Below are 12236 nucleotides of genomic sequence, written 5' to 3'. Positions count from 1 at the left end.
GAGAATAGGAAGGAATGTAAAGTTTTTAAAAACAGCCCTTATTAACTTTTCCTTCCATTGATTCTACTGTAAACTCTAAAAAGCCTTTTAAAAAAGCAAATTCTCATACACTCAGCAGGTGAAATGTTCCCACAAAAATAAAAGTAAACAAATTAAAAACCACCCCAAAAAATGAAAAATCAGCAATCGTATTACAATCTTTTTTCTTGACTACTCATATCCTAATATATCTTTACTGGTTTTATTGCACATTTATGAAAATGGTTGTCCTATATATTAAAAAAAAATAGTTTCTTTATCTGTGCTAACACATTCTTGTGCATCCTTAATAAACTAGAGTAACTTTCAATAACATGTAGATATTAGAAAAACAATGGAATCAAAACCAAAGAGATACTTTGTATTGCAGATGCTCAAAGACTTCTAGTGTAGTTTTGTTGAGACAAAAAAGAGTTGGATTTTGGAAGTTCTTAGCTCCCATTCCATATGGAAAGCTGCTGGTTATGTGACAGCAGAAGAACTCAAAACATGATTCACAATGAATGTCAATCCTTCACCTCCAATATGAAGGTTTCCCAACTACTCAACTTGCTGAGCATAACTGGTTTTACGTAGCATATCTATTAAAGGCTGCTCCTGTTCAACTGACCAGTGAGAAAGGACTGGACTTCTTCAAACGGGTATTGGAGCAACAGTTTGTTATATATTTCTTTACGTTTTTTAACTGTCCGATCCCACCTTGTAAGGAGAGCACTTGTTCGTTCAGCTAAAAGGAACCACCTTCATGCTCCTTTTGGGTTTGCTCAGTCAACTGTTTTGTGCAACAGTGGCAGAGGCACACTAGAATTGTGTACCCATTCATTGTGATTACACAGACAGAAGCAAATGTGTGTTGTCTGTGACGGGAGATGGGAAAGGGAAAGGAGATGAATGGTTCCCATGGGTAAGAGGACAGTAAGGTTTGTTTGGGGTTTTTTTTGTGGTTGTCTTTTATTTTTTATTTATTTTCTATTTTTTGGTTAAATTTGTTTTGTTCTTTTTGTGGTTTTTTGTTGAGGTTTTTTTTGTGGGTTTTTTTTGTTGATTTTTTCTTTTTTTTCTTTTTTTCTTTTTTTTCTTTCCTTTTTTTTTTTTTTTTCTGCTATGTCACGGAATCATAGCAGTCATTCCTCTAATAGAAACTGACAGGACATAAAAGACAGAACTATCAGATGAACACACACAATGACTAGAAAGATATTGACAGAGAAAAGACTTAATTTAGCTTTGATAAACCGTCCCAAAAATAAAATCCTGTATTAACAAGTGCAAAAAAACAAACAAAAAAAGAAACTCCAAACATTAAAACACAGTGTATAAAATGGTGTGAGAAATTTAAGTCACCAAACAGCCTTTTAGTCAATAAAAAGCTGTGTTCATGTGTCCTTGTTGTTTGGGTAGTGGCCCATCCTCTTCATTTTATCCAAAAGGTCATTCAAGAAGAGATCTGAGGGTAAAGCACTCAGTCTTTGCTGTTTTTGACTGTAGTCATTTGGGCCTGTTGTGTTTCTACCATGTAAAATGAATCCTTTCTTTTATTCCTCATTGGTTGAATTATCTTCCAAAGTTGTTATGCCTCCAAAGCCCAGTCCTGTTGAGTTCTGTGCTGCTGAGACTGTAAGTACTGTATGTAAGAGAATTAATACAAGAACACACAGTTTAAGTCTGCTGTTACACAGTCTTGATGCTGATGAAACTGTGAGCGATGTCCTGTGACACATTGTTGAGCCACTTGTTTTTATAGTCCCTTTGGATTGATGATCTGATAATAGTCCCCATCTGACATCACAGCATTCTGGTTCTGCATTGGTTGGATAGTTTTCATAGAGCCCTGTAGGGTAAACATAAAAGAAAAATAAACGCTAGGCACAAAGACTGGCTGAAGTGGCAGCTTGAAGGAACAGTTGATGGTTTAGTCTAAACTATCGAATCCACATCTTTGGGTGAGACTGAGGCCCTCAAAAGATCTGCCATTTTGTATAACTAGAGATGTTGAAGGAACAAGCATCATCTAACAAGAAGCAGCATTAAAAGATAATTCAGAAAGAGTATGATGATGAGCATGGTTTGTAAAGTAACAGCATTAAAAAGTAATTCTTGATATTTGAATGATAAGAGTATTTGAATTCTTCCTTTTTGGGAAGTAACAATGAATGATGAAGTAAGAAATAATCAATCAGGACGTTTCCACAAAATTTGAAAGGACCTTGAAATTCTTCTTTCAGTATATGAGCACATACCAGTAACATCATGATTCATGAAAAGACAGGCATTAAATAACAAATTGACGTATTGATGATATTGATAATATCGATTGTTTGACCAATGTAAATCAATCTGTATCACAGGAACAGCTTCCAAACAGAGCTGTTTTGGGTCTACTTGTTTACCCTGGATGTTGTCTTCAACACACCCCAGAGGTGAGAACAGTCTTTTCTTACCATACAATAATTGGATTTCCTGGTATTTCTGACTATACATCTAGACCATTTTTGCCTATGGAACTCTACTGAGTTACTCAGCCTGATCTGATTATGACCTTTTGAACACTAAGAGGAATTCTGTCTTATTGGAAATTGTCAATGCTGTCTGCATTACTATACAGGAGATCAACCAGAGTATTCTGCTTGCTTCTCACATACCTTTCTTTCTTACAAATAAAAATAACCTATTTAGGATACTTAACTAATGTTCAAATGCAAGAATGTCTAACATAATGGACAAACAACTTTTCTGCATTTAAACTGATCTTGGACTAAATTGTTCAGTAAATAATATACTCTGTAGTAGAACTAGGTTTTACTAGGAAAAAGATCTATCTGTTCTGAAATATTAGGATAAAAATTTTGAAAGCAGCTTTACTTCTTCGAACAAGAATTCATTTTCTCTAAAGCTTTACAGCAACAATATTATTTTCAAAAAGCAATTTAGTTGTAACATTCTTAGGTCCAAGCACCAGACTGCTTGCATTCTGTAAATAATCTGCAAAGAAAAACAGCACAGCTTAAAATATGATAAAATGGAATTCTTTGGTTCCTACTTCCATAATATTGATCTAAAACTAAACAAAAAGCTAGTTAGGTATGCTGAGCATGTTAAGATGCAAATTAAACCTAGACTAGCACATTTTTACATAGCTGACACAACAGTCTCCTATGCTATACATGAATCCAAGTGAAGTTGCATTTAGTTTTGTACTCAACAAAATTTTTAAAGATACAGGAGCGAGAGGAACTTGTTTCATGTTCTGTAAATTCAGAGTTTATGGCAAACCTGACCATTTTTGCACCTTTGAAGTCAGAATCTTAATGCAGCATTACAATGCTTGAAAATTATTTATTCTCTCTCAGATCATAGCTGAAAGCTCTGCATGTTTTTTAAGAAATTCGGCTGCATTTTGGAACTTGTGGACAACTGTTTATTGCAAGAATAATAAAGTAGTCTTATTGCTAACATCATATTTTCTGAGATATATCTTTTGGCATTTGTGTGCATAAGTCTGTTTTTAAACATTGCAACATACAGGCAGTGCCTCCCAAAGCAGGGAATTATACAATTTGTTCTGTGACTGCAGTAGCTCAAATGATTAGTAGTAATTGAAGAAACATAGGGAATGGTTAGTGCTTTGATCCCACTGAGACTTGTTTGCTATTCAAACTATATTTTCTGCCTTTCTTGTTACAGGAAAATCCTGACTTTCTTTGAAATCAAAGCTATGTATGCAAGTTGGCAATCAAATTCTATTTAAATAGTTCATATGCACTTACTGAATTAAAAATAAATTGACAGCAACTCCACATTCAAAGCTGAATTGAATTTGTTCCTTAATGCAAAATTACATTTCCTCTTTATTTCAATTCAGTAATTGAATTTAAGTTTTGAATTTGTAGTTACGTATTTAATAAACAATTAACTACAGAACTACTATTCATGTGACAGTGTAGAACATTTGGATAAATTCAGTTAGACCTTTTGCACTGAAATAATAGTTCACAACACATGTTCTTCACCACATACTTGTTTGTAGCCACAAATATAAGTTTTTGCCCCTTGGACCTAATTAAGCAGTTTATTCAGTCAGAGGGTTACAAACCTGTGATTTACCAGAAACCCAGGGAAGCTGGCTACATCAGTCATGGAAAACAAAGGAGAAAAAAACCTAGTTTGTTCTTTTATCAAAATATTCATAGAATGGCTTGGGTTGAAAGGGACCTTAAAGATCATCTAATTCCAAACCCCTGTTGTGGGCAGAGACACTTTACACTTGACCAGATTACTCAAAGCCCCATCAAACCTGGCCTTGAACACTTTCAGGGATGAGGAATCTACAGCTTCTCTGGTCAGCCTGTTCCAGTATCTCACCATGCTCACAGTAAAGAATTTTTTCCTAATATCTAATCTAAACCTACTCTCAGTTTGAAACCATTTCCCTATGTCCTATCATCACATGCTTTTGTAAAAAGTCTCTCTCCATCTTCCCTACCCGAACCTGAGTGTGTTATCCCATGGAACTTTGTTTTCCTTGAGCTTCCTCCACCCCCAATAGATCAAGACTGCAAATGTCGCTTTGACCAATGGACATCTAAATTGCAACAATCAAGTCTCATCATCAGATCCAAGGATCGTGACTCTGAACCCTTCTCTCTCCTTTTTTTTTTTTTTCTTTCTCTTTCTTCTCCTTTGGACGCTGTTTTAAAATATGCCAAGTTCCTTATTCTACCTTAATGTTCTAAAGTTTGTAAGTTAAAGTTTGTTACTGAACCCCCTGAGAATTTTGTTCTTTGTCCTGTGCACCACCCAGTCAAACAACCTTTGTCTAAACCTGCTAAGTGAACTGGGGTGTAACACTGGTCAAGCTGCTTTTGATGCAGTCCAGGGCACAACTGGCTTTCTGAGCTGCAAGCGCACATTGTTGGCTCATGCCCAGCCTCTCACCCACCAGCACCCCCAAGTCCTTCTTGGCAGGGTTGCTCTCAATCTGTTCATCCCTCAGCCTGTATTCATCCAGGGGTTGCCCTGACCTAGGTGCAAGACCCTGTACTTGGTTTTGTTTAATCCACATGACATTCCCATGAGCCCACTTATTGAGTTGGTCCAAGTTTCTCTGGATAGCATCCCGTCCTTCAGATGTGTCAACCACACTGCTCAGCTTGGTGTCATCTGCAAATTTGCTAAAGGAAACACTCAATCCCTTTGTCTATGTCATTAATGGAGATATTTAGTAACACTGTTGCAGAAGGCCACTAGGCTGGTTAGGCAGGACTTGCCCTTGGTGAAACTACGTTGGCTGTCTCAAATCAGCTCCTTGTTCTCCATGTGCCTTAGCATAGCTTCTAGAAGGATCTCATGACGGGTTGGTAGTTCCTAGTATCCTCCTTTTTAAAGGTGGGTTAAATGTCCCCCTTTTTCCAGCCACCCGGGACTTGACCAGACTGCCATGACATCTCAAATATCGTGGAGTGGATTGGCAACTACATTAGCAAATTCCCTCAGGACTGTGGGATGCATCTCATTGGGTATCACACACTTATGTACATTCAGGTTCCTTGGGTGGTCATGAACCTGATCTTTACTTACAGTGGGAGGGACTTTGCTCCCCTAGTCCCCATCCTGCTGCCCATCCACCTGAGAGGTGTGGGAAGAGAGGTTGCCATTGAAGACTGAGGCAAAAAGTTGTTGAGTACCTCAGCCCTCTCCTCATCTGTTGTTACCAGTTTTCCAGCATTGATTATCATGGAGGTACACCTTCTTTGGCCTTACTTTTCTGGTCAACATACCTGTAGAAGCCCTTCTTGTTATTCTTTGCATCTCTTGCCAAGTTCAGTTCCAGCTTTGACTTGGCCTTCCTCACCCCATACTTAGACTACCCAATTTCATGCCCTTCCAAGGTTACCTGTCCTTGTTTCCATTGCTTTTCCTTCTTTCACCTTAGTTGGACTTTTATTTTGTTTGAGTATTATATATAGGAATATAAAGTCTGGGATAAGAAATAAAAAGGATATATGTATCCACCAAACAACTAAGGTTTCCTTATTCCTCTTCTGTCTTCATAGTTCAATTTGTAGACATCATTACTTTGTTTTACTTGGATATTTGGTAATTACATTTCTGAGACTGACTTGCCAGCTGTTACCGGCTCAAAATGTACTTTGTTTTTCACTTTTTACTTACAATTCTCAGTTCTATGTCTTCATTTCCCAACTCTTCCCAGCACTCAGCTATATTTCATCAGCAGAAATCTTACACCATATGGAGGTTCTTGGACCTTTAGTATAATTGAGGATCTAGAATTTGCCAGGAGACTTTGGTTTCAAACCATTCTCTGGACAGATATACTATGACTTACAAAGATCATATAAAAGCTAACTCTTTGTTTTTGTTACAGGACAGGTTTTTTTCCACATGCAGCTAACATTTTGATGATCAGCACAGAAGTTATATCTGTAGGGACTGTGTGTTACTAATGCTGGGGCAAGAATTAAGGCTACTCATTTGACTGAGATTATGTTAATAGAGACTTGAAGAGATAAATCCTGTGTGTCCCAGTCAGCTGAATCATACTGAAAGAAAAAGGAGCAACATAATGCATATAGTATTCACTTTGTACAGAAACAGCTTTGGGGGAAAAGCAGCAATCCACAAGTTCTTACACAAGAATTGAAATCACAAAGATTGTCTATGCATGCATGGTCTGCTGATCAGCTAGATCACCAGATAACTCAGAGAATGATGTGGTTTCTGCCTGAGCTCTTGCAGGAACCAGCCTGAAAAAGTGGTGGTTGAGTTTCCACATCTCTCAGCACTGTTGGGATGTGTCACACATGTAGCTGAATTTGTATCTGAAGCAGTTGGTCTGACTTGGCCCACTTCTTGGTTTCTTTGCTACAGAAAGGCAGTATTCTGCATCATGGGAAACTGGTCTGGTTGATGTAGATATTGTCATTGCTAAATAAGAATTTTGTGAAGCCACAGAAATAAAATAGATTTTACGATACGTAATGTTTTTTCCCCATTTTCTTTCTGTGGAACTCTAAACTGTGTTCATTTTTAACATAGATTTCTGATTATTTTTGAGAGGTGTATGAAGCTTCCCATGCTCGAAGAAGAGCATGAACTAGAAGAAACCTGATAAGTGGATGTAGTATACCAGAATTTTTGAATACTCCATTTTATTGTGAAGCCCAAAGTAAATGAAGTCTGCCAAGAGTGATCCATCCAGCAGGGACAACACTCTATCAGTTAATACCAGCACTCTCCATGACATTTCTATGTCTGAGGAATTATTTCTGAGATTTCAATATTAACATTTTCCAACTAGAGGAAAATGAGTCCTCTAGTCAAGAGGAAGAGAACACAGTAGATATATGACTAGATTTCACTACTTGCTTACTTCTGATCTGGAAGCCAGCACTCTGCAATCTTACCCAGACAGTCTTCTCTATTTCTAAATTGCTGTGTCTATGACACATTATGATGCTTAGAAATATATATTTATAACTTTCATATTATAAAAAACAATACAATGAAATGTAGAAGAACATTGGAGATAAATAAATTACTCTTTAGTCAAACAGATTATTCTTAAACTGGTGAATAAGACTTCAACTCTTTTGAAAAGATTATTTTCCACTATAGACTCCATTCCAATTATTGGAGGAGATCTGGGTTGCTGTGTTGCCGTGTTTTAAGTTTTTTTTATCACTATATATTGGTTACTACTTCAGATGGTTACTTCTTGAACTTTTTCCTGTGTCCACATTCAAGAGAAATTTGCTGTGTTTCTTCACCATGCTTGTATTTTTTCCCTAATATATGCATAGGGCCAATTTCCTCCTGCTGCAATGTTACTCCTGTAAAACTGACTGAGCTGCTGTAAGTCAGAAAAATAAGTAAATAGCTGAGTCTCAAAGCTATGTGATGAAGCTTTTTAGCTCTGTTGTTTTGAGATACAGAGTAACATGCTTCTAGACAGCATTTGGCTTTTCCCACTTCCTCTGTAGTTTTGCTTCTATATGTACAATCCTTAATCAAAAGGATTTAGTATTGTGATATGATAGGAAAGGGTCATATCTAAGTACTATGTCACCATAGAAAGTTCAGGATATCAATAGGTTAATTGCCTGGGTCATTTTTACAGGAGAACAATTGCAGCTAGTAAACCTATTATGATATGGGACTTCATTTATGTGAAAGCTCCAATATTCAAGACTAGAAGAACACTGGATTCAAAAAGATGAGCTATTTAGTTACAGACTTTGCTGCAAAACCATGTCAAATTTTCCTTGTAAGCAGATCCATAGCTAGTAATAATTTAAACTATGCTTGTCAAACATAAAAGGGATTTGTCCTGCTGCCTGTGTTAGCTTAATATTTTGATGTTTTAGGAGGTGAAGACTAAGAAGTGCAGATAGGAGGCAAATGATACATTATTTCAAGGTATTTTTGGAGGAACAATTTGGATCAAATACATGGGTTTTTTTGAGTTTGCCAAGAACAACATAAAGCAGATTGAATTCAGAGATTTTTCTCTACTTGAGTTGTTCTACAAAAGAAAGACAGACTGTGATGCATTCTATATATCATATTTTCTCAAAGGAATTGCTTTTCAAATTGCACTGAAATCAGGGCATCTGTTTTGAAACACACACACTATAGACAAACCTGCTGGTAAAACCCAGACACACATCTGCCCCTTCAGAAGAAGCTGTAGTTTAAAGAATTTCTCCTAATATCTGTGCTGAGTTTTGTTAGTCATCAAATTCCTTCGACAGATTGATGAGAATTCTCAGTAATTATTCTCACTATGTCCTTAGAAATATTAGTATGTAGCATGACTGACAGTTTCATTTCCAGTGAAATTTTATTCTAAAGGAGAAGGAGTTTCTGAGGAAGTGTTACTCTGCATTGATCACATAAATATTTGTTACTGCTATTTGATGAACACTGATTCTCATACTGTGTTCCAAGCAACTGAGAGGTTAGTCAGAACACATGAAATTAGGGGTCTAAATTAATGTGAACTGAAAGGAAAGATACTGGTGATTTAAAACACCTGAATCACCTGTTCACTCACAGTTTCTCTCCCTTTACTTTCTCCTTCTAATTGAAAAGTATCAGATGTCTGTTCAGCACAGGAGAGCAGATAAATTTGATTCTCTTCCTGATGTCAGAAGACACATTCTGACAACAGAAATTTAATCACAGAATATTCTGAGTTGGAAAGGATGCACAAGGATCATCAAGTCCATCTCTTAAGTGTATGGCCCATACAGGGATTGAACACACAACCTTGGTGTTAATAGCGCCATGCTCTAACTGACTGTTACACTGCTCTTAGGAAGTACCAGAGGGTGACACGCTGGTTTTGGAAGAAGTTAATGCAACATAACTTTACCTGTTGCTGCTCAGTACATTGTCTTCCTTTCCTTCAAAGAGGAACTTTCCTTCTCCATTGAATTCCATGACATCTATTGTACAGGTAAAGAGTGTGAGCAAGTTATTTGGATTTCCTGCCTGATACTTGATACTGGGTAATGGCCCTGCTATGCCACAGGGCACAAAGACACCATAAGTCATGGTCAGTACAAAGAAAGCCATTACCAACACAATTAGCCCCAAATCTGTATTCTAGGGTGGTCCAGACTTAGCACATAGACAGCAGCCATAATAGGCTATGTCTGTATTAACAAGTAATTGTGGTAAGAGAAGAAGGTCTGTCCAGTGAAAGAGTTGGTACTGAGTATTTATCTTGTGTCAACCCTAAATGTCTCTGAAGGGATTTTACCTCACTCTAGCTCTAATCTAATTCTGTAGACCAAATGTGCACTGGTGGTTGGGGCATACTAGTATTGGTGTTGTAGCCCATCTCCTTATTTAGTTTAATCCAAAGGAGCTCAGTTCAAATCCTCCAAGACCTTTCTCCAGTGTAAGTCAAACAGCAAGAAGTATAAACAAGGGATTTGCTTCAAATGAATGTTCCTGAACTAGATTGCTAACGCAGATGCAACTGGACCCTCAGTATTGGTGGCATATCCTGGCTGCTTGGAGAAGGGCTATGTGTACAGATAAGAAGTAATGTTCTCTCTTCTCTCTTTGAGCATCTCTGCTGCTCATTTGGTTACTATATTTTCTCATGTTTTCCGGGTCAAGCAAACTGCAGGCCTGAAGGGATAGTTTTGGCTGTGAAGAAAGCATTTATGACTTCTACCTCCTCCTTCAATCTCCATTGGGAGATGGTAGCAAGCCAAACAAAAACAGTTCATGGGCTGGACCAGTCCCAAGGCCACATTACTTTGGAAGGCACAGGAAAAGTAGGAGTTGTGAATTATTATCAGTCTTTTCCCAGTGCTTTGTACTTAGTATCTGTATTGGATTTGTATGGTCTGGTTTTGGTGGGGAGTGGGGCAGGGGAGCAGGTACAGTGGTGGCTTCTGTGAGAAGCTGCTAGAAGCATGGGGGTTGGAACTAGATGATTTTTATGGTCCCTTCCAACTCAGGCCACTCTATGATTCTATGATGATTTTACATCCAACAGAGCCAATTGCAGCCAGCTCTAAGATGGACCCCCCACTAGCCGAGGCCAAGTCAATCAGTGATGGTAGTAACACTTCTGGGATAACACAGTTAAGAAGAAAAAAGAAGTCATTATACAGAAGTAATTGTGTCCAGAGGAAAGAGGAGAGAGAATATGTGAGAGCAATGGCTCTACAGACACCAAGGTCAGTGAAGAAGGAGGAGAAGGAGGTGCTCCAGGCACCAGAGCAGAGATTCCCCTGCAGCCTGTGGTGAAGACCATGGTGAGGCAGCTGTGACTCTGCAGCCCATGGAGGTCCACAGGGGAACAGAGACCCACCTGCAGCCTGTGGAGCAGCCCCACACCGGAGCAGGTAGATGCCTGAAAGAAGCTGTGACCCCACAGGAAAGTCTGTGCTGGAGTAGGGTCCTGGCAGGGACCTGCAGACACATGGAGAAAGGTCGCCAAACTAGGGCAGGTTTACTGGTAAGACCTACGATCCTGTGATGGAGGAGGTAGAAAATCAGCCATAAAATTAAACCTGGGAAGAAGGGAGGAGGGGGGGTGTGTGTGTATTTTTAAGATATGTTTTACTTCTCTTTATCTTATTCTGATTTTGATTAGTAATAAATTCAACTACTTTCACTAAGTCAAGTCTATTTTGCCCATGATGGTCACTGGTGAGTGATCTCTCCCCATCCTTATCTCAACCCATAAGCCTTTCTTTTTTCCTCTCCCCTGTCCAGTTGTAGAGGGGAGTGAAAGAGTGGCTTTGGTGGATATTGAAGAATACATCTTGTACAGGTAGTTCAGTTTGCAAGGTGCAGTTCGGGATGCAGACTGAGATCTGGGTGGGAACTCAGAGAGACAAGAGGCTGTGAACTGCCAACCCTTTGGTCAACAAAAGGCACAGACTGGTGGTGCCAGCCAGGATGGACACTGAGAGACACAGCAGGAATGGAAGACTCATGAGGAAGAGCCAGACCCGTGCATGAGTAGACTGTGAGGGTATAAAAGCCCAGGGGTTCCTTTGCTGGGGGTCCTCCTCAGAGGCAACAGGTTGGGCTGTTTCTGTGTTACTGCGCTTTATGAAGCTAGATGTCTGAGACTCTACAGTGGGGTCAAACCAGTAAGGAAGCCTGGTCTGCATGTGAGTGGGGGTGTGGGGAATCAAGCAAAACACCCATCAGGTCACTGGAGCTGCCTGCTGAGAAGGGGCTTCGAACACAGCAATTAAAGTCTCTGGCCTTGGGAGTTTGACTGCCAGAGAATCTCGTGAATGATCAGACTGGGAAGTTTCCTTAACAGTGGGCACCTGGTGTCCAGCCAGAGTCAGCCCACCACAGCCTTTCAACTCTCTTTCCGCACTGAAAGGCCATGTGTTAAAGAAATCTGCCACATCTTCCATTCAAGCTTGGAAAAAAATAAAGGAAGAGATGACTACATCTACGACCAAAGACAATCCCACTGGCATGCACATTGTTTTCTTAGAAATTACAATCAAAAACCCTGACCTGGAACTTTACGTGGGGCTAATTCGTTGTAATCTGCCATATGTGTTTGTGTGTTTCTCTGTGTGTGTGTGTGTGTGTGTGTGTGTGTGTGTGTGTGTGTGTGTGTGTGTTTGTGCGTGTGTATGTGTGCCTAAACTCTATTGTTATTTCCGTTAAATAACATTCTGGTT

At 38.9% G+C, this 12236-nt stretch overlaps 1 protein-coding gene across 1 annotated transcript in view; it reads right to left on the bottom strand.

The window, feature by feature from the left end:
- Nucleotides 1–1139: 1139 nt before the first annotated feature.
- The window catches only part of FAM155A (family with sequence similarity 155 member A), a 465094-nt gene continuing 453997 nt past the window's right edge, over nt 1140–12236 (bottom strand). Inside the window, exon 3 of the mRNA XM_032679182.1 lies at nt 1140–1870. Coding sequence (XP_032535073.1) covers nt 1575–1870 — 296 coding nt within the window. The 3' untranslated portion in view covers nt 1140–1574. The remainder of the gene's footprint in view (nt 1871–12236) is intronic.

This window comes from Chiroxiphia lanceolata, chromosome 2, assembly GCF_009829145.1.
Source record: "Chiroxiphia lanceolata isolate bChiLan1 chromosome 2, bChiLan1.pri, whole genome shotgun sequence".
In the NCBI taxonomy this organism is placed as follows: Eukaryota; Metazoa; Chordata; class Aves; order Passeriformes; family Pipridae; genus Chiroxiphia; species Chiroxiphia lanceolata.
Note: the sequence above shows the minus strand (reverse complement) of the source record. Positions and strands in the feature narration are given on the sequence as shown.